This window comes from Euprymna scolopes, chromosome 19 (genome assembly GCF_053919585.1).
Source record: "Euprymna scolopes isolate OS-2025 chromosome 19, ASM5391958v1, whole genome shotgun sequence".
Taxonomy (NCBI): domain Eukaryota; kingdom Metazoa; phylum Mollusca; class Cephalopoda; order Sepiida; family Sepiolidae; genus Euprymna; species Euprymna scolopes.
The window spans coordinates 83503115-83527362 of NC_136500.1; the positions used below are offsets into that span (position 1 = coordinate 83503115).

The 24248-nt window shown below is 32.6% G+C and overlaps 1 protein-coding gene across 2 annotated transcripts in view; it reads left to right on the forward strand.

Moving 5' to 3' along the window:
* LOC145239796 (E3 ubiquitin-protein ligase HACE1-like) overlaps positions 1-24248 on the forward strand; it is a 181980-nt gene that overhangs the window by 140997 nt on the left and 16735 nt on the right. For both annotated transcript variants that reach the window (XM_080103315.1, XM_080103317.1), the window contains exons 21-23: positions 965-1099; positions 8630-8761; positions 12195-12290. In XM_080103315.1, coding sequence (XP_079959441.1) covers positions 965-1099; positions 8630-8761; positions 12195-12290 — 363 coding nt within the window. The remainder of the gene's footprint in view (positions 1-964; positions 1100-8629; positions 8762-12194; positions 12291-24248) is intronic.

The following is a 24248-nucleotide window of genomic DNA, read 5'->3' on the forward strand; positions in this document are numbered from 1 at the left end:
CAGCGTTAAGAAAAGCAATGAAACATGACACACTCAACCACCTAGCAGTATCTGGAAACTTCTTACTTGGATTTTTGCTCATATGTCGGGCAAGATTTTTGCTCTGAAGGCATCTTGTATCTTGAATTTCATGTAACTAGAGCAGCTCGTATGTAGAGGGACCACTGTATATAAGGAGCGAGAAAGAGTGAATTATAATTCAGTAGCATACAAAATTTATGACATTATCAGTCTTTGTTTTATCGCTGTTCAGTGACATGCAAGGACACTTTGGTGATCATCTCATCAGTAGGCAGTGTGATATGTATGATGTAATCATGCTCTGACAAATTCAACATCAATAAATATTATAATGTACAGAGATTTATTATTCATGTCATCTACAGCATAATTTTTTTATCAACTCATTACAGGCAAAGCAATGCAATTGTTAAATAATTACCAACACATAAAACAAAAATAATCAACAAAATTCAGAAACCTTTTTTTTTTTTTTCATTTTTTTTTTTTTTATAGCAAGCTAAAATAATTGGATTGTCAATAACAGACTGCCCTCTAATAACAACAATAATATGATGAAACATAAAACAAATGCAATAATGCATAACATGACGATGGCTAAAAAAAAAAATAATAAACAATATATAGAATGGGTAATAGGAGCAATGATCCGTATACCACCCCACTAACAACGGAACATAAAAATTAATGATAAACAAATAAATTTGGAGAATAAGTTTAGGAAAAATAGAAATTGTAAAACTGTTTGATTCAATCTTCCATTGGTGAAAAATGTCCAGACAGATATCCCTAAGCTCTTGCAATCACACAAGCACCTGCTCCACCCTGTCTTCCAATGATGCCATCAAGGTAACAAAACTTCTCAGCAAACTCAGGTAATGTATTTCTTGTCAATTTACTGAATTATTGTGCATTATTTCCTATCTTTTGTACTTCTTGCCAGTGGCTCCTTGACCATGATATCAACAGCTTGGGATTGGATCTGACATTCTCTGTAGAGACCGACGTGTTTGGTGTGCTACAGGAAATCGATCTCAAACCAGGGGGCAGCAAGCTGATGGTGACAAACAGTAACAAGGTAAGTAATTTTATATATATTGACATCAATTTTTATGACAGTAGAAGCATTAGTATAATGAGAAATTTGAAAATCTATTATTTTTATACATATATCTATTATTCATTTTTACTTTTACTCACCATAAACAAGGCATGCTGCGATTATGATTACAGACCAGATTTATAGACGTATCCTAAGTGTAGCAAGATGTTTGGGTGCTTCTACATTATTGGGATGAGATTTTGTGGTCATTAAATGGAGTTTTCAGATAAAAAAACAATGGTTTCAACTGATTTTTTTGTCAATTCTAATAAGTTACAATATTAGCTTCAAAATCATGCAATCAAAATTACTGAATATTACTGAATTATTAAAAATAATTTTAATCGTGGAAGCAGGTGAAAAAATTGCCACCATTTTTGTTTAATTCGAATGGAAAATTACCTCCCTGTTAAACTCTCCTGTGTTTTACGATCATTTTCATCAAATCCTATTTTTTATTTTCTTTAATAAAAATTGTTTTACCTTATTAATTTTCGTAATTTTTGGATATAATCATCTTAAAAATACAAGGAATACGTATATACCATTGTTTTCATGTGAAATTCAGTATTACGATTTCCGTAAATCTTGTTCCAATTCTGTAGAAGCACCAATGTTTGTTCATATTACATTTATATTTCTGAATGTTGGTACAGTCGGAAAACAGGAAGCCGGGAAGGAATTCTGAAGTCAAGTGGTCCGAAGAAAGAAGCTACAAGAGAGTAGAAAGTATTTTTGGAATCTGAGGAGCCCTACAATGGAGAAGTTGAATTTTTGGTTGGAGATATTTATGCTGTAGTAGGTTCGTTGTAGCATATTCCGTGAAAGTATCTATAATAACAGGCACAAGGATACAACATTGTAAAAATAGTATTTGCGTTTAGAAGACCATGCAGGACCTATTAGATTAATGATTACGCACAAACTCTATGATTACAGATATCGCTAATAAGTAATTCAGCTAGAATTCCCACAATGATTATACAGGATGATATATGGAGATGAAATAGATAGACTTCAATTGAACCTGGATAGTATTGGGAAATGCATGCAAAACAGGAGACTTTGATGGTATAGCCACATTGAAAGAGTGAATGAAAGTTCTTGGGTTAGTAGATGTAGACCAGTTAAGGTAGCAGGTTCTGTTCATAGGGAAAGACCAAGGAAAACATCTGAGGAAGTGATAAACATGGACATGAGAGAAATGGGCTAAATAAAGACCTAGTCAGAGATAGGTTCATTTGGAAGTCAACTTCCTAAAGCTATCCAATACGTATCAGTACATATATTAAGCTAAATATGATGATGATGATGACGATGACGACGACACCCCTCGTCCTGCAAGATCATACCATCTATGGAATCATTAATGAAATTCACAATCTCTTCTGCAATTCCACTGTATTTGATGCAAATAAATTTCAGTCTAAGTCTGACTTATTCGCCAAGTCTCAATCATGAATGTTCAACAGTCTTTGTTTTATGATATGCAGGGACACTTTGGTGATCATCTCATCATTAGGTGTGATATACATAACTATAAGAATCCTGAGGTGAATAGGAACACAGATTAATTAATTGTGTGGTACTGAGTCTTACAGAATATTTTTTGGAGGTAATATTATATAAGACAATCCCAACCAAAAAGACAATAGCTCAATATACTTGATAAAGCAAACAGCGGACACTTAAAAAAATAGCTTACAGGGAGTATACTAACATAAAATGAGGAGGATTATACCCTGAACTTTACATACTCAAAGGATTATCACAAAAGACCAAAAATACCTCATAATAAATTGGAATATACCTACAATGTGGATTTATTCAACAAACTCTGACTCTGACCACAAATACCACCCTATACAAGAATTAACACGACACTCGAATACCATGAATTCATATCCTTTCATTGTATCTACTCTTATTTCATCTATTTTCTTTATCTATGCTCTCTAAAAAGATGTAATTAATTTTTAAATATATTTTCTTTGTATGTGCTAAATAACAATATTATTTCGAATTAAAGCTAATATTTGCTAATGACTTTTCCTCTGAAGAGATGAGCCTATATAGAAAATCCATGGGTTAAGGAAAAAAATCTCATCTGTATTCTTTATTCAAATAATAAATTTCTACTCTGAAAATTGATGTTTTTCTGAATTAAATTTAAACAAAAAAAAACTATATATATAAAAAACTATATAAAAAAGTTTTTTTGAACAGTAGGGATAATTCCTGTTTTTTTTTTTTTTGCAATCTGTTTTTCCTTTTACCATTTGACGGACCAATGTTCAGACGTTCTGTTCGAGTGTGAAAAGAAATTTGCCATAGTTGTGAACATTTTCGAGTTCTATGAGTTGTCTTCAGACAAGTAATGAAATTAAAAACTGTGTTTGGTGAATTTATTAAAAAGTTGATTAAAATCCTTTAAAAGCACTTAAGTGTGCCTTCCCTCTCATATTGAGCCTGATTGATGATCGATTTGTCCATGAGAATGAGTAGGGCTTCAATGATTGGGAGGTGCAGATTACAATGTGAGATGGCTAAAATGACGTTTTTTTTTTTTATTAATATGTTTCTAAATTCGTTTTTGCGGGTGACATGTGCTACAAGGTGTTGGTAGATGGAGCTGTTAGGGGAAGACAGGTGACATGTTAGCCAGTGAGATATACTGGTTCTAGTCATGCCGATGTACAAGTTGTTTTTGGAGACACACGGTATTGCTTGTTTTTAGTAAATTGTTATCGGGTCTAGAGTTATTGCTTATTAGTAAATGAGTTGTTTTAAATTTTTTATAATAAATGATGAATCTAACTTTGGAATATTTTTCAATGATGGATATGTATTTATGTACAATAGTTCCTGTTATTTTTGGCTCAATTTTACAGTAGAATATATATATCTATATTGAATTAATTTTTTTGGAATTATTTTGGAGATGAGTAAATTTGTTTTTTTTTTTCATTTAATTCTTTGGACTATTATCCTCATCTTCTAGTTGTTGTTTTCTACAACGTTTCGTCCAATTATTCCCCTGGCCTTCGTCAGGTTAACCGCAACGGGATAGGAATGTTGAATCCTCCAACTACACCCACAGCAATTACTGCCTTCCATAGTTGTTGTTATATCATCACGGTTTGGTCAATTAATCCTCTGACCGACTTGGGTGGGATTGAAACCACTACCTCCAGACAATGCTCGCTAATATATATATATATATATATATATATATATATATATATATATATATATATATATATATATATATATATCCAGTCGCAGCTTCGATGGGCGGGTCATGTGATGCAAATTGATGATGATAGGATACCGAAGCAACTCCTGTATGGCCAATTAGACAGAGGCCGTCGAAACGTGGGACGACCATGGTTGCGTTACAAAGACAAAATAAAGTCTAATTTGCAGGTTCTAAATATTGAATATAACAACATTGAGCTAACTGCAAAAGACAGAAGGAAGTGGATAGAAATGTGTGACAGAAAAATCAAGGAGTTCTCAGCGTTTTGCATCGAAAAACTAAAAGAAGCGAGAGTCAAGTCAAAAAATAATACTGAGCAGTGTGGAGCTAAATTCTCGCAGTTATATGTCTGTCACCACTGCAGTCGCCATTGCAAGTCTCTAGCAGGACTAAAGTGCCACATACGTCTAAGTGAATGTCGACACACTGAGTTCTAGACCTTCAGGTCAATTGTCGGAGTCTCATACGTCGAGAATCGACTGAGAGTCCATCATATATATATATATATATATATATATATATATATATATATATATATATATATATTTTCATTTTTTGAGTTTCAGGCTGGAAATAGTAGATGAATTTACCGTACTCGTTGTGTACCCTAACACTTTCAGTTTCTTCTGGAGTCATCTTCAGGGATATTGAGTAAAAATATGTATTTTTAAATGTTTAGTGATGTTTTTAGTTTGAACCGTATGATTGATTCTAGTATTACTAGAGTTTTATTATTTTAGAATGTTTACACTGTCACTGAAATTAATTAAAGGATACAAGAATGTGGTAAATATATCTGCCAGTTCATTGAAAACTTATCCGACATCTAGAAAGATACAAATCATATGTAATATTCAATGGAATAAATATACCTCCAAGGAAAAAATGTCAGGGGTTCAACAATGACTTCATTGAAGTCATTGTTGAACCCCTGATGTGGCAGGTAACATCGTTGAAACGTAGATTTTATTTTTTTTAATTACATTTTCACCCCAAACAAGGCATATTGCCACTTTATTGTATGAGGGACATAGGCATCAGGGGTATTGTGTAGGGAGTTGGGCAGCAAGATGTCAGTTCACGTTGCACTTGAACTTCTGTATGTCAGTACAGTTGGGGAAGCAGGGACCTGGAAAGGAATTCCAAAGTCTAGCTGTCCTGGGGAAGAAACTACTAGAGTAGAAGGCTCTCTTACATCTAGGGATCTCTACTGTGAAGGGGTGGGATTTAGCTGCTTGTCAGGTTTGTCAGGGGTATTTACGTCAAGGGGGCACAAGTGCTTACAGTTCGTCAGAGCATTCACCATTAAATAAAGTACTTATAGAACAGGCAGAGGGATGCAACATTTCATCGGTGGGACAGAGGCTGAAGTTTAGATGACAGTTCAGGATCTGTCAGATTGGCGACTCTATTTTGAACCTTGTCTAGGAGCGAGAGACTAGTGGCAGATGCACCAGCCCAAATATGACAACAATACTCCATACATGGGCGAATGGTGGCCTTATAGAGATATAGGATACTTTCGGGTGTTAGTATATTTCTAGCACAGTAGAGAGAACCTACCTTCTTCGCAGCGGTCCTGGCGATACTCTCAATGTAATTGTTCCAACTCATGCTTCCTGTGAGCGTTAGGCTGAGGAATTTAAAACATGTACTTTCAGATAAAGAGTCATTGGCCATTGCGATTGGTGGTAGAGAAGGTTTCTTGTAATTATTGAAGGAAACGAGTTTAGTCTTGGCAGCATCGAATGTGACCATCTATTTTTGTCCCCATTCCACTACAGATCGGAGGTCATCCTCTAGTGTTTCTGCCATTTCTTTAGATATGTGTTCATTTGTTTTTGATTAATCCACACACACACACACACATGTGGTGTGTATTTAGGCAGTATTTCTTCAATTTCTTCATTTAAGCAAACATTGTTAAACCTAACAGAATTCCACAGCTTGATTATATCTTTTTTTAAATTTTTTTAAATTTTTGTAATAATATCTTTTGTATCAAAATAATAAAAAATAACTGATATGGCACTGGTTTGTTTTTTTGATGTCTGACTTCATATGCACGTTCTTGGTTCATTGGTTCTTGTCACCTGAAGTTGATTCAACAAAGATCGAAAACATTCATGATACAAGTGAAACATTTGTTAATTTTTTTTTTATTATTTTGATGCAAAAAAGATCATTTGAAAAATTGAAAAAAAAATTTAAAAAGGCATAGCCAAGTAAGAAATTCTGTTATGTTTAACAATATTTGATTAAATATATATATATATATATATATATATATATATATATATATATATATATATATATACTACTAGTACTACTGTATGATTTAACATCTTTTCACTGCTGGTGGGGTTGGACACCTTTGTGTTGTGTCACCATTGATGTCGATGGCCGCTCTCCAGGCATTTTGATCATTGACCAAGTGTTTTGTGATATATACATACATACATGATGATGATGATTATTGCAACGTCTTGTCAGACGAGTACCACTCCCTCAGACATTTAAAATCCATGAGCCCAAATGTCTGAGGGAGTATCTATACAAATATGATGTTACAGAGTCTTAGCTTTGTACGACAGCTAAGTCTCTCTCTCAGTTCAAAATGTTGAAATCCAGCAACAAGCAAGAGCAAGATAGCCAGCAACAAATTAAACTGCAGACCAACTTAATGCGGGTACTGGTCTTCCGCTTTATGGTTTTTTAAATCAGAGATTTGCTTCTCCTAGAAAGGTTGCCTTCACCACGGCTTACGGGAGCCCTCTCTACCCCAATACACATATACACACACACAAATATACACGGTGCTAGTTGGCCGTTGACCCAGAAAAAGAGTTCATTCGCCCTTTCTACATAGGACGAACATACATACATACATACATACATACATGCATGCATATATATATACATAATATTTTTGCAAAATCAAGACAACCAAATATAAAATGAGAACATCATATGTTATATTTCCTAATGCGTTACAATTGTTTTATAACCATTTGGACAATTATAAATATTATATCATTCAAAGATATTTCAAAATAGCTACTTTTCAGATGGCAAAATACATTTGTTATAATATATGAATACATTCATAATCCCTATTTTATGCGGTTGGACTCACCTCTATCCCAATTTTTATATTTTATACATGTTCTTTTTTAAAAATTTTTTGATTGCCTTGATTTGTCTTTCTATTTCTTTCTCAATCCGCCATAGTTTCGTATAAATTTTATTTACATGTTACGATCTACTAGTTAATGTTTTTTTCCTTTATACGTTAGTTCTTAAGAAGAAATTATAATTAAAAGGTTTATTTAAATAATATTAATTAAAATTTATTTTCATTTCTTACCATTTATGTCAATAATTTAAGTTTAAAATTTAACTTATTATTATTGATCAGGCTGGCTTTGGTGTTGTGGGAGGTCATGTTGGTGATGTTCTCGGCATATGACCAACTGAAGTAGTCCAGTGGGTTCAGGTTGGAAGAGGAAGTGGGGCAGTGAGAGAAGAGTACAAATCCGTAGTACTCCTTCTGCCTTGGTCTCTTTGAACTTATGGGCCGGTGCTAAGTCCTGCTATCACACCTAGGTCTGCCAGCAACCACCTGATTGTACCAGGGGATCACCACACTCTACAGCACATTCAAGTATACTTTGGTGTTAACTTTCAAGCCGACTTCGAAGATGTGAGATGGCATGATGTAGCCTCCACTTGAAACCACACCAAAAACTATAACCATGTCTGGAAACTTTATTGAGCTGTGCCTTCAAGTGTTGAACCATTCGGATTTACATTTTGAGGGTGCTGGTAATGGTCCTGTTGTCATAACTTGGATCTGTAGAGAGCATGAGTTGTACAGCAACGCATCTCTGATCTCACTCGTTGAACATTGTGTCACTTTCAGACATGATAGAAGGCTCATATCGCTCTTGGGATTTGTATACAATGGGCCAACTAGTAGATGGTCTGGAATAAAAAAGAAAACCGGTTTTCATCAAATGGAAATGGAATCATATTGTCTTTTCTAGGGTGACAATTTTATCATTCCACCCTGTGTGTGTGCATATATATATATATATATATATATATATATATGCGTAATTAAAATGCGTAGTTAAAATCTGATTATTGATTCTAATACCAAATGTACAAAAGGTCATCTTAAATAAATGAACCTATAACTTTATTGGTTTTATTTAAATTCATAAACTACTAATTTTATCTTTCAGCATGAATATGTCCAGCTGGTCACTGAATTACGAATGACCAAAGCGATACAGCGCCAAATTGACAGCTTCCTCTCCGGCTTCCATGAATACGTTCCACAATCGTTAGTCCAAATGTTTAACGAATGTGATTTGGTAAGTTAAGTGCAAACAATAGTCGTCATTTCCATTTGAAGAAGAAAAAATAAACAGTACCTGAAGCCTGACAAATTGCTCTAAAAGCTGATTACTGACTTTTACGAGCTAGTGATGAAGGCATGATATACTTATGTCTGTGTATGTTTCTTGCCTTTACATAATTTACACATTTTCTTTTTTATTTGATATAGTCAGAAAACATACTTCCTAACTTCCGGCATTGTGCTACTGAAAGCGGTGACAAGGCAAACCAGTTCCTTCACTTTTTTTCTCATGTCTATATCTCCCCTGTGCATGTTCTCTTTTTTATTACGTTTTTCAATCATTCTTTTTTATTATTAAATAATCATTGAAAAGTTTTTGCGGTCTTATTTTAATGAAGAATTATTGAAATTTGTTTTTTTTTTCCAGAATTATTGAAAATACTTTTTGCACTCTTTTTTTTTTTTTTTTTTTAAGAATTATTGAAAACACTTTTTTAAATCTAATTAGACTATTTTGGGAACATTATGTATTGGATAGTTTTTTTATGATGTTTAAAATTTTTTAAATTTTAATTTCAATAATTTTATTTATATATTTTCATAAACATATATTTATTATATAAATTCAAATAAAAATCTTTTATTTTTAAAATGAAAAAAAAAATTTATAATTTCATAAACTTATATATCTTATTTGTTTAATTTTGTTATTAAAAGTGCAAATAAAGACAAATTGTGTTATTTTTATCTGTATAATTCTGTTAATTTTTAATGTATACTTTTCAATAGTGTCCTTTTCTTATATTTTATTTTAATAAATCGCCTCACTATTGAAAAACAATAAAAGTTCAGGAACTGATTTACCTTGTCACCACTTCCGGTAATGCTACTCCGGAAATTAGGAAGTACATTAACTCTATTAATAAATATTTCAAGATATAAATAACTTGAAAAATAAGAACATTTACCAAAATGACTAGATTTGGCAATAAATAACATAAAAAGGGTTGATATGCCGTAAAACAAACCAACCAAACCCAAGTGGTATTTGAGATGTGGACTGCGACAACCTAACACATCAGCAAAACAGCAACTACACATCACTTGGATCAGAGTGAGATGTACACGTGATGCTGCAAACAACACTTGTTCTGATTATCAATAGGTGTGATTCTGGACAAGCAGTTGAGTTAATTCGGCTGGGATGATCCAATTTGAACCATTGTCATCATTAGTATCCTAAAAGAATTAAAAAAAAATACTTCTATATACCACATTTCAAATCTGTAGATTTAAAATTCGTTGAGTATATAGGTTAAGAATTGTTCTCACACACATTTTCACTTATAGATATACTAGCAGGGAGACCCGACGTTGCCCAGGATTAAATGATGATCAACGAATATTTCACACTCCTATATTTTTATTGTCATTGAAATCCGTGAAATTGCTCGGGAGGAAGCATCACATGCCTTCATGCAGTAACTTAGTCCAATATATATGTTATTCTACATTGCACTCTAGAGAACCTACGGCTTCTTTTATAAAATTATTTTGTATAAACTTCTTTCCAGTTAACAAAAAAAAAAACATTAAGAAATTTACATGCGGCGTTTGAATCTACAGACCACGTCGTGCAAAAAAAAAAAAATTTTTTTTTTAAAACACGTAAATTTTCATGTTTTATAAAATTCTTTGCAGTTAATGAAAAAAAAATTAACAAATTTATGTGTGGAGTTTGAACCTACAGGCCATGTCATGCAAAAAAAAACAACATACTATCAACTTACTCAAAGTAGAATTTTCACGGCCCCGTTGTTCTATAATTGTTGCTAAGTGGAATGGAAAAATGGCTTTACCGTTGATAGATAAATTAAAATAATGGTTTCGATTATCAGTAATTATTATGAGACAAAACTTAAGCAAGATCACTCCCAGACTTATACACTAAAGTTCTGTAAATTTTAAAGAAAATCTGTTGAGCCATTTCGGAATCTATAAGGAATGAACTCACACACATACACACACACACACACAAAGTTGCATTTATGTAATTGTATATATATATATATATATATATATATATATATATATATATATATATATATATTGTTGCTGTTGTTGTTGTTCGTCTGTCTGAACGACGAGGACCATCTGATCATCCTATAGGGTAGGGTGGGAGAAGTCATCATCGGTGAGTGCGGATATGGCTGATAAGCCCAATCTTTGCTTGATTCCCTGTTCTTACTGCAGTAGAACGTTTCAAGCAAAAATATATATACACACACACACACGTCAATTTTCTGTTGATACTAAATGATGAGAGGGAAATATATTGTAAACACCATTCAGATCAAATTGTTTTTCTCATCAACAGTGAAAACCTGGAATTCCCAAATCAAAATACAACGTTCAATCTAAATTAAATTTGCTGTGTAAAAATATATACGCAATCAAGCGTAATTGTGATTAGCTCTGTTAGTCATGCGTTGCCGTTTGACGCCGAATGAAGAGTACACTGAAGAGGTCTGCCTCCCTCATGATGTCTTTAAACCGGGATACATTGATTCTGGAGCATATTATGATGCGATTGAATAAGTGTGCATATTAGCAAATGGTGTAATCTCCACTCTGAATGGTTTTCAATCACTAAATAATTTCTAGGGTGATAACTCTTGGCATATCAAAGGCCCATTTCACAGATTTATTAGCTATGGAATATTTGGAAATGCCCTCACAACCATCAAATCGTTTCTCTCTGGTAGGTCAATGAAAGTTGATGTCGATGGGTTGAAGTCTGAAGCTGACATGCCTGAAGGATCTATTCTGGGTTCAACCCACTCACTGATCTTCTGAATCATTTGTTAGCAATACAACTGTCTATGACAACATTTTGAAAATAGAAATTTTTCCCCCTTTGTCAAAAACACCGCTCACGGAATGTGACAACTAAAAGACAGATAAAAAAAAACACTCGTCTAGCCAAAACCACGATCAATAATTTCCCACACTCGTTATCTGTGCCTAAACCTAAATGTAGATTCCATGAACAAAGCTTCCTTCTTAGAACAGCACACCTGTGGATCTTTCTTCCGTTTTACTGCTTTCCAGTTGACTACAATTTGATTGTCTTCAAGTCTAACGTAAACAAGTTCTTGATGAACCATCCCCCTAAGTAATCCAATTTACAAAATTTCCACTACTTATGATTACTTAGCTATAATCCCATTGACTAATATATACCCATTAACCCTTATCTTTGAGTGGCCTCCGGGCCTTGATAACTGGTGAGACCTTTGTAAAAAAAAAAAAAAAAAAAATGACTATAACCCATATACACATGATATACACTTTAAATGTGTAAAGATAGAAATTAACATGATAGCATTTTTAAGAGTGGAAAGTTGACTACATTTAACTAATGTTGTTTGTTTTATTCTGTGCAGGAATTGATGCTGTCTGGGTTGCCTATAATTGATTTGGAAGACTGGAAAACACATACAGAGTATAGCAGCTACATGGACAACTCCCCTGTTATTGAGGTGACATTTCTTTTTTCTTTTCTTGCTGTTGAGTTTTGCTTTGTAACTGTCTCACAGTTGTTATATTTCTATTCTTTATAAAAGTATGAGGACACACTGATAAATGAAAATCTAATATATAAACGGTTATATGTTTGTCTGTCTGTTGGTCGGCCTGGCTGTTTGTCTCCATATTTTCTATTTTATCTCCTCCAAAACTAAAAGTCGCAGAGCAGCACTAGGACCTCAACTGATTGGATTGTTTACGGGCCTTTCTTTTATGGGTCTTTAGCCAGTTAAAGTAGTTTTTAAAGGGTCAAAAATGGGTCAAAATTGAAACAATCGTTAAACATTTTGTACATTCATCTTAGTTTATTTTTAATTTTTAATCAGTTCATATGCATGTCACGTTGGTACAGTGGTAACGTCGCCAGCTTTGAATGCTACAGTTTTGGTTTCAATTCTAGCTGATGGCACCGAAATACATTTTTTTTTTACTTTTGAAATCACGATTCTATAATAATATATACGAAATCTGGGCAAATTAAAATATCATATTTAAGTGTATTTTATGCCTGGGCAAGTATAGTATAATGATATATCTTTATTGTTGTTGCCTGTGAAGAAATGTGAGTTAGTGAGGTAGGAAGGCAATTTACCGGTTAACTGATTACATCAATTCCAGATGGTTATTATACAACAATTATAACATCTCTGTCTTCACCTACAAACACCCACTGTGGAACTTCATTGTTAATGTAGCGATGATCTCGAGCATTTTATTTGGCGATGAGGTTATCGATTACATTTGTTGTATTCCTGCTGTGCTTAAAGGAACGATGACACACTGATGTATAAAAATGTATGAAATTATAATAACCTAGCTTTATTGTTGGTGACTATGAAGGAGGAAGACACATTCACAGGAATTTGACAGGAGCATATGACTATCAGAAGAATATACTTTTACTCTTGTTTAGTTATATATATATATATATATATATATATATATTTCTGTGGAAATATACTTTATTTCCTTACATATACCAATCCTTATTTAAGAAGCTCAATGTAATTACAGAGCAATATAGTGAATGAATGACAAAAGTCTATATTCCAAAGTTCATGATATTGACCATCTTACAATTTATTCCTTTAATTCAGTCGTCATTTACAATTCTTGATAGTATCTGTTTCGTAGCACAAAATCAATCACTTAATTATTATATCAATCAATGAATCTATTTTGCCCTTAACTCATCAAAAGAAATAGCAACAATCAATCCATCAAAAGAAGATAAAGTGCATTTTGTCATGATTAATGTCAACTGAATTAAAGAAATAAATTGAAAGATGGTTAACATGATGAACTTTGGAATATAGACTTTTGTCATAAATTCATTATATATATATATATATATATATATATATATATGATGGTTGTATAGATTGGTTTCCTAGAAATGAGATGAAACCCCGCATGATTATTAAAGAGTGCTCAATGGAGGACAGAGCTGGTATATAGTCTGTTTATTACAAACCTTATTGGTTACATATGTGCCTACATGTTTTAGTGGAATTCCAATTCAAAGAGACCACTTCATTAGCCCCCAAAAGGGGGCAGTATTGAAACGAGAGTTAAGGTTACATTTGTTTTTTATAAAATATATTTGTGTGTGGATTATGCTCTGAAAGAAAGTGGGGTGTATACTTTGTGAATGTGAGTAGTAGAGCTTTTGGAATGGGATGAAGGAAGGAAGTAGGTGGGGGGGGTGAAGGAAGAGGAGGAAGTACAATCCCGTGTGGTCAAGCTGGTATTATTTTAACTTGTTTAATTTATTTATTGGCCTTTTTTTTTTTTGCTTTGATCTAAAGCCATCACTGTTACTTCCCTATCTTAGGTCTTTATGGTTGTTTTTGTTCTTTACTGGTAGGGACTTCATTATCTATCTATTTTATTGATAAGCTCTATTTATTTATTTATGTATTTATTTTATTCTTCGCCGTATTATCTGTTCATTTGTTTCTTATTTTTTAATTATGTATTTATTTGTTTATTTACAAAATATATGTCCACATGGTTAAATTAAGTCAGTGAACAACTATACAGGCTTATTTATATGATTTAAATAAAGGTGGTATACTGGGGGTTATATTTTCCACTCTACTTCAGTGTCTGAAGTAATCACACATACAAAGGTTTTCATATCTATATATAAACTTAAATTTGATGGTTGTCATTCTTTAATTTGGGTTGCTTATCTTTTCCTCAATACTAGAATATGAATATATATTATAAGTTTATATGCTTCGTTATAGAGATAGGTTTTCCAGATTATATACATGCAAACAGGTATATAATAGCATATATTTGTCTATATTAGTGGAGTATTCCGTTCATAAGCCCTCTGAGATCAATTATGTTGTTGGTTTCCTTATGTAACGCTGCTTTATGATAATACATCTTGTGGGTATATATCAACATTCCAATTGCAAGCATGCTAGACCCATAGATTATTATAGTTAATCGTTTTCAAGTGTTTAATTAGTAAGTATGCAAAGTGCACTCACCTTTATCCAGTTGGTGACATATTATGTTTCTGTTCGTTTAGTTTAGTATTAAATGGTAACATTTGAGATGGTGTTGGGGGATAATGAAAGGATGGCTTCATTCTTAATTTAGCTAAGTTATTTATGTTAGCCTATTCTTCAACACTTTTCAGTGAATATAGTTATTAATTAGATATGTATCGGTTTTTAGTAAGTGTAGTTATTAATTTATAGTGTATTGGGATTTATATATATATATATATATATATATATATATATATATATTAGTGATGAGACAATTCCAAAATTTTTCCTGATTCCGATACAATTACCGATTCCTTTCAAAATTTCTGATTCCGATCTGATTCCCGATTCCGATTCTTTTAAAATTTATACATCTTTAATTAGAGATTAATTTATATGAGCTACTAACTCTCCATCTTAAATTCTAAAATAATTTTATTTTTAGTGGGTTCACAAATATCAGAATTTCAATGCGGGGGGGGGGGGTACTTTTAAATGTAGATATAATTTCTTTTTCAATTTGAAAAATTTCTAAATGTTTTCTCTTGATCTATTTTATTCAGACTTTGATAAATTCATTGTGATACATTCATGTATATTTTTGTTTGTGAAGAATAATGATGCCATAAAAAAACAGCTGGTGTCAGACAAAGTGGCCCAGGAAAATAAAATAAAACTCACCCAGTCATTTGAAATTTTCTAAGATTAAACTGTGAACTCCCTGGGAAGCCAGCCTGTAAACATTTGGCAACTAGGTGCGAAAAAATACTTGACTTGACCGTTTTAAACCGTTTGATAAGGGGATGGACAAGTGACCTCTAAAACATTTACTTAAACCAATAAAAAATGAAATGAAAGTTGAAAGCGATTCCCCTACAAAAATACAAAACAAAATTAATTGCTTTTTTTCACCATCCCTTGTGATATTTGCCAATGCAGAGTAAGGAAGCAGACAAAAACCTGGACAAAATCCAACACTATTATATTCTACTTTTAATTTAATTAGCAATAATATTTGATATTATTTTTCTTGACAAAATATTTCTTTAAATTTAAACAATTTTTTCAATACCTTGAAAATAAACTGCATCCTTCTAAAGGTTATCTAGCGGATTTTTGCAAAGTTTCAAGTTTTATTCCCGCAGATAAAATAAATTTAGATCTTCTTTTAATATTATCATGATCTATAGAGGTTAGTTTTACTAATAGTTTAAAAGGAATAAATATTTAATAAATATCTTTATCTGAGAGTATCTTTCAAACTGCTTGGCCCAACGTTCACAGGAAACATGAGTTGGAACAATTACATTGAAAGCGTTGCCAGGGCCGCTGCGAAGAAGGTAGGCTCTCTCTACCGTGCTAGAAAACTACTAACACCCAAAAGTATCCTGTACCTCTATAAGGCCACCATTCGCCCATGTATGGAGTATTGCTGTCACATTTGGGCTGATGCATCTGCTACTAGTCTCTCGCTCCTAGACAAGGTTCAAAAGAGAGTCGCCAATCTGATAGGCCCTGAACTGGCATCTAAGCTTCAGCCTCTGTCCTATCGACAAAATGTTGCATCCCTTTGCCTGTTCTACAAGTATTTTAATGGTGAATGCTCTGACTAACTGCAAGCACTTGTGCCCCCACGACGTAGACACCCTCAACAAACCCGACAGGCAGCTAAATCCCACCCCCACACAGTAGAGATCCCTAGATGTAAAAGATCTTTCTACTCTAGTAGTTTCTTCCCCAGAACCGCTAAACTCTGGAATTCCCTTCCGGGTCCCTCCTTCCCCAACTATACTGACATGCAAAAGTTCAAGTGTAACGTGAACCGACATCTTGCTGCCCAAATCCCAACATAGTATTCCAGTAGTTGTTGCCCCTGATAGTAGCCTCCTACACCAAAGTGGCAATGTGCCTTGTTTGGGGTGAAAATGTAATAAAAAAAAAAAAATTATCAACGGTATCAGTAATTAAAAATTAACACAATAAAATATTAAAAGAATCGGTTTTGGAATCGGAAATTAGGCACAAATTTTTCCGATTCTGATGCCCCGAAAACTACCGATTTTTCCGATTCACGATTCCGATTAATCGGTATGACACTAATATATATATATATATATATATATATATATATATATATATACATACAAAAAAAATAAATTTATAGGAGTATAGATATATATACATAGAGTGTCCCAATAAAATGTATACACTCTTTAAATTATCTCAACTTGCTACATGAATACGCTATGCCACGTTCCCAAGAGATGTTTAGGAATACAGAATGGCACTTCCAGCAGGATGGAGCACTTCCCCACTATCATCATGACATAAGAGTATATCTTGATAGTCACCTGCAAAACTGATAGGTAGGACGAAGAAGAAGTATCATGTACTGTCCACACTCACTAGATTTGCCGCCCTTCCAATGGATTTTTCTCTTTTCTGGGGTGGGGGATGAGGGCATGTTAAACACACAGTTCACACCACAAAACGAGCTACAATGAATGAGTTGAAAGCAACCATTGAAAGAAGATGTGTCAACACCAATTGGACTGATTAGGAACATTTTTGATTCAATTAGTGAGCGTTGTTCGCTGTTCATGAACCACAATGGCCAACAATTTAAACACTTTCAAGAATTAGCTAGTTTGTATATTTGTTCGCAGTATTTTGAGGTATGAAACTTTTCTTTCTTATAATAAACTAGCCTGGGTGCTCGGCATTGTCCAGGTGTTTGTAGGTGTAAAAAAAAAGTGGTAGTAGGCAGGCAGGCTTGAACCTGTGATGCGAAGGCAGAAAAGAAAGTGAAAGAAAACCTGACGTCTTACCGCTATGCCATGATGTGACCAGAAGTGTAAAGCGTTCAAATTAAATGACTTGCAGAAATGGCGTTACTTTTAAACCTCACACAAAGGTCGTTTTTAAAGTATGGGTACTCTGGCAATTTTCGAATAAATAGTAATTGTCTCAGTATGAACGGTTTCCCCTACATTGACCAAGGAGCAATTACAGAACATATACTACCCGGCTTGAAGGTCAAACGGTTGCATTCAAATAGTTTTGCCTTATTTATACGAAAAAGGCAAACAAACTGCTGACATGAAGGGGCGGTGGAAATTTTTTAAAACTCCATCAAAAAAAAAGATAAAGACAGTATCCGTTTGCGAATCTGAGATATTACCATCTGGGAAGTATAAGAAACCTTCTCCCGGAATCTAACCGACGCGAGAACCTCCAGCCAAAAAGCCTTTCGTGGACATACACAAATGCCCGCGCCCATTTTGCGTTTTATATATTAGACTAGCATGGGTGCCCGGCATTGCCCAGGTGTTTGTCTGTGTAAAAGAAAAAAAGTTTTGGAAGCAGGTAGGCTTAAACCCAAAGTTTTGAGGCGAGGGTGGAAAAGAAAGTGTGAAAAAACCTGACATCTTACTGCTCAGCCATGACAGGAGAGGAAATGAAAAGCGTTTTAATTTAACGATTAAAAAGTTAAGTGACAGGTGTGTAAATTTAATGAGGTCAAACATCATGCAACTGAACTTTGGCTGCAAGCCAGTTTCTCCACAAGATGTTGGGGAAAACCAGCTCCCCATATAAAGGGGAGTGTCCAAATGAATAGCAATTGTCTGATATAAGAGGTTTCTCCCGCCGATCAAAGCTGATTGCTTTTCTGGACGTCTTGGCACGAAAAGCCGAGAACACGCCTTCGCTTTCACATTTTCGCTTTTTTATACGGAAAACCTAAAGAAAAATGCGGAAAGTAAAAAATATCCCGAAAATAGCATGTAAAAGTCGCCCAAATAAAAGATACACGCGAGCTCCTTTCACAAATCGGAGATATTACAATCTAGGGAGTATATAAAAAGTTCTAAGAAACAGTGACCTCCCTCGAGCCCCCCCCCCTTAAAGCCTTGGGTAGACATACACAAAAAATGCACACACACACACACTAACACACATTTTGCCTTTTATATATATAGATGTTGGTTTTATGGTCATTTAATGAGTGTATACATTTTATTGGGACACCCTGTATATATAGCCATACTTGAAGTTTATATATATAGATGTTGGTTTTATGGTCATTTAATGAGTGTATACATTTTATTGGGACACCCTGTATATATAGCCATACTTGAAGTTTATATATATAGATGTTGGTTTTATGGTCATTTAATGAGTGTATACATTTTATTGGGACACCCTGTATATATTGCCATACTTGAAGTTTATATATATAGATGTTGGTTTTATGGTCATTTAATGAGTGTATACATTTTATTGGGACACCCTGTATATATATAGCCATACTTGAAGTTTATATATATATATGTTGGTTTTATGGTCATTTAATGAGTGCATACATTTTATTGGGACACCCTGTATATATAGCCATACTTGAAGTTTATATATATAGATGTTGGTTTTATGGTCATTTAATGAGTGTATACATTTTATTGGGACACCCTGTATATATAGCCATACTTGAAGTTTATATATATAGATGTTGGTTTTATGGTCATTTAATGAGTGTATACATTTTATTGGGACACCCTGTATATATATAGCCATACTTGAAGTTTATATATATAGATGTTGGTTTTATGGTCATTTAATGAGTGCATACATTTTATTGGGACACCCTGTATATATAGCCATACTTGAAGTTTATATATATAGATGTTGGTTTTATGGTCATTTAATGAGTGCATACATTTTATTGGGACACCCTGTATATATAGCCATACTTGAAGTTTATATATATAGATGTTGGTTTTATGGTCATTTAATGAGTGTATACATTTTATTGGGACGCCCTGTATATATATATATAGCCATACTTGAAGTTTATATATATAGATGTTGGTTTTATGGTCATTTAATGAGTGTATACATTTTATTGGGACACCCTGTATATATTGGCATACTTGAAGTTTATATATATAGATGTTGGTTTTATGGTCATTTAATGAGTGTATACATTTTATTGGGACACCCTGTATATATAGCCATACTTGAAGTTTATATATATAGATGTTGGTTTTATGGTCATTTAATGAGTGTATACATTTTATTGGGACACCCTGTATATATTGCCATACTTGAAGTTTATATATATAGATGTTGGTTTTATGGTCATTTAATGAGTGTATACATTTTATTGGGACACCCTGTATATATAGCCATACTTGAAGTTTATATATATAGATGTTGGTTTTATGGTCATTTAATGAGTGTATACATTTTATTGGGACACCCTGTATATATTGCCATACTTGAAGTTTATATATATAGATGTTGGTTTTATGGTCATTTAATGAGTGCATACATTTTATTGGGACACCCTGTATATATAGCCATACTTGAAGTTTATATATATAGATGTTGGTTTTATGGTCATTTAATGAGTGCATACATTTTATTGGGACACCCTGTATATATAGCCATACTTGAAGTTTATATATATAGATGTTGGTTTTATGGTCATTTAATGAGTGTATACATTTTATTGGGACACCCTGTATATATAGCCATACTTGAAGTTTATATATATAGATGTTGGTTTTATGGTCATTTAATGAGTGTATACATTTTATTGGGACACCCTGTATATATATATACATACTTGAAGTTTATATATATAGATGTTGGTTTTATGGTCATTTAATGAGTGCATACATTTTATTGGGACACCCTGTATATATAGCCATACTTGAAGTTTATATATATAGATGTTGGTTTTATGGTCATTTAATGAGTGCATACATTTTATTGGGACACCCTGTATATATAGCCATACTTGAAGTTTATATATATAGATGTTGGTTTTATGGTCATTTAATGAGTGTATACATTTTATTGGGACACCCTGTATATATATAGCCATACTTGAAGTTTATATATATAGATGTTGGTTTTATGGTCATTTAATGAGTGTATACATTTTATTGGGACACCCTGTATATATTGGCATACTTGAAGTTTATATATATAGATGTTGGTTTTATGGTCATTTAATGAGTGTATACATTTTATTGGGACACCCTGTATATATTGGCATACTTGAAGTTTATATATATAGATGTTGGTTTTATGGTCATTTAATGAGTGTATACATTTTATTGGGACACCCTGTATATATTGGCATACTTGAAGTTTATATATATAGATGTTGGTTTTATGGTCATTTAATGAGTGTATACATTTTATTGGGACACCCTGTATATATTGGCATACTTGAAGTTTATATATATAGATGTTGGTTTTATGGTCATTTAATGAGTGCATACATTTTATTGGGACACCCTGTATATATAGCCATACTTGAAGTTTATATATATAGATGTTGGTTTTATGGTCATTTAATGAGTGTATACATTTTATTGGGACACCCTGTATATATATAGCCATACTTGAAGTTTATATATATAGATGTTGGTTTTATGGTCATTTAATGAGTGCATACATTTTATTGGGACACCCTGTATATATAGCCATACTTGAAGTTTATATATATAGATGTTGGTTTTATGGTCATTTAATGAGTGCATACATTTTATTGGGACACCCTGTATATATAGCCATACTTGAAGTTTATATATATAGATGTTGGTTTTATGGTCATTTAATGAGTGTATACATTTTATTGGGACACCCTGTATATATTGGCATACTTGAAGTTTATATATATAGATGTTGGTTTTATGGTCATTTAATGAGTGTATACATTTTATTGGGACACCCTGTATATATTGGCATACTTGAAGTTTATATATATAGATGTTGGTTTTATGGTCATTTAATGAGTGTATACATTTTATTGGGACACCCTGTATATATTGGCATACTTGAAGTTTATATATATAGATGTTGGTTTTATGGTCATTTAATGAGTGCATACATTTTATTGGGACACCCTGTATATATAGCCATACTTGAAGTTTATATATATAGATGTTGGTTTTATGGTCATTTAATGAGTGTATACATTTTATTGGGACACCCTGTATATATATAGCCATACTTGAAGTTTATATATATAGATGTTGGTTTTATGGTCATTTAATGAGTGCATACATTTTATTGGGACACCCTGTATATATAGCCATACTTGAAGTTTATATATATAGATGTTGGTTTTATGGTCATTTAATGAGTGCATACATTTTATTGGGACACCCTGTATATATAGCCATACTTGAAGTTTATATATATAGATGTTGGTTTTATGGTCATTTAATGAGTGTATACATTTTATTGGGACACCCTGTATATATTGGCATACTTGAAGTTTATATATATAGATGTTGGTTTTATGGTCATTTAATGAGTGTATACATTTTATTGGGACACCCTGTATATATTGGCATACTTGAAGTTTATATATATAGATGTTGGTTTTATGGTCATTTAATGAGTGCATACATTTTATTGGGACACCCTGTATATATAGCCATACTTGAAGTTTATATATATAGATGTTGGTTTTATGGTCATTTAATGAGTGTATACATTTTATTGGGACACCCTGTATATATAGCCATACTTGAAGTTTATATATATAGATGTTGGTTTTATGGTCATTTAATGAGTGTATACATTTTATTGGGACACCCTGTATATATAGCCATACTTGAAGTTTATATATATAGATGTTGGTTTTATGGTCATTTAATGAGTGCATACATTTTATTGGGACACCCTGTATATATAGCCATACTTGAAGTTTATATATATAGATGTTGGTTTTATGGTCATTTAATGAGTGTATACATTTTATTGGGACACCCTGTATATATATAGCCATACTTGAAGTTTATATATATAGATGTTGGTTTTATGGTCATTTAATGAGTGCATACATTTTATTGGGACACCCTGTATATATAGCCATACTTGAAGTTTATATATATAGATGTTGGTTTTATGGTCATTTAATGAGTGCATACATTTTATTGGGACACCCTGTATATATAGCCATACTTGAAGTTTATATATATAGATGTTGGTTTTATGGTCATTTAATGAGTGTATACAATTTATTGGGACACCCTGTATATATATAGCCATACTTGAAGTTTATATATATAGATGTTGGTTTTATGGTCATTTAATGAGTGCATACATTTTATTGGGACACCCTGTATATATAGCCATACTTGAAGTTTATATATATAGATGTTGGTTTTATGGTCATTTAATGAGTGCATACATTTTATTGGGACACCCTGTATATATAGCCATACTTGAAGTTTATATATATAGATGTTGGTTTTATGGTCATTTAATGAGTGTATACATTTTATTGGGACACCCTGTATATATAGCCATACTTGAAGTTTATATATATAGATGTTGGTTTTATGGTCATTTAATGAGTGCATACATTTTATTGGGACACCCTGTATATATAGCCATACTTGAAGTTTATATATATAGATGTTGGTTTTATGGTCATTTAATGAGTGTATACATTTTATTGGGACACCCTGTATATATAGCCATACTTGAAGTTTATATATATAGATGTTGGTTTTATGGTCATTTAATGAGTGTATACATTTTATTGGGACACCCTGTATATATAGCCATACTTGAAGTTTATATATATAGATGTTGGTTTTATGGTCATTTAATGAGTGCATACATTTTATTGGGACACCCTGTATATATAGCCATACTTGAAGTTTATATATATAGATGTTGGTTTTATGGTCATTTAATGAGTGTATACATTTTATTGGGACACCCTGTATATATATAGCCATACTTGAAGTTTATATATATAGATGTTGGTTTTATGGTCATTTAATGAGTGTATACATTTTATTGGGACACCCTGTATATATAGCCATACTTGAAGTTTATATATATAGATGTTGGTTTTATGGTCATTTAATGAGTGTATACATTTTATTGGGACACCCTGTATATATAGCCATACTTGAAGTTTATATATATAGATGTTGGTTTTATGGTCATTTAATGAGTGTATACATTTTATTGGGACACCCTGGATATATAGCCATACTTGATGTTTATATATATAGATGTTGGTTTTATGGTCATTTAATGAGTGTATACATTTTATTGGGACACCCTGTATATATAGCCATACTTGAAGTTTATATATATAGATGTTGGTTTTATGGTCATTTAATGAGTGTATACATTTTATTGGGACACCCTGTATATATAGCCATACTTGAAGTTTATATATATAGATGTTGGTTTTATGGTCATTTAATGAGTGTATACATTTTATTGGGACACCCTGTATATATAGCCATACTTGAAGTTTATATATATAGATGTTGGTTTTATGGTCATTTAATGAGTGTATACATTTTATTGGGACACCCTGTATATATAGCCATACTTGAAGTTTATATATATAGATGTTGG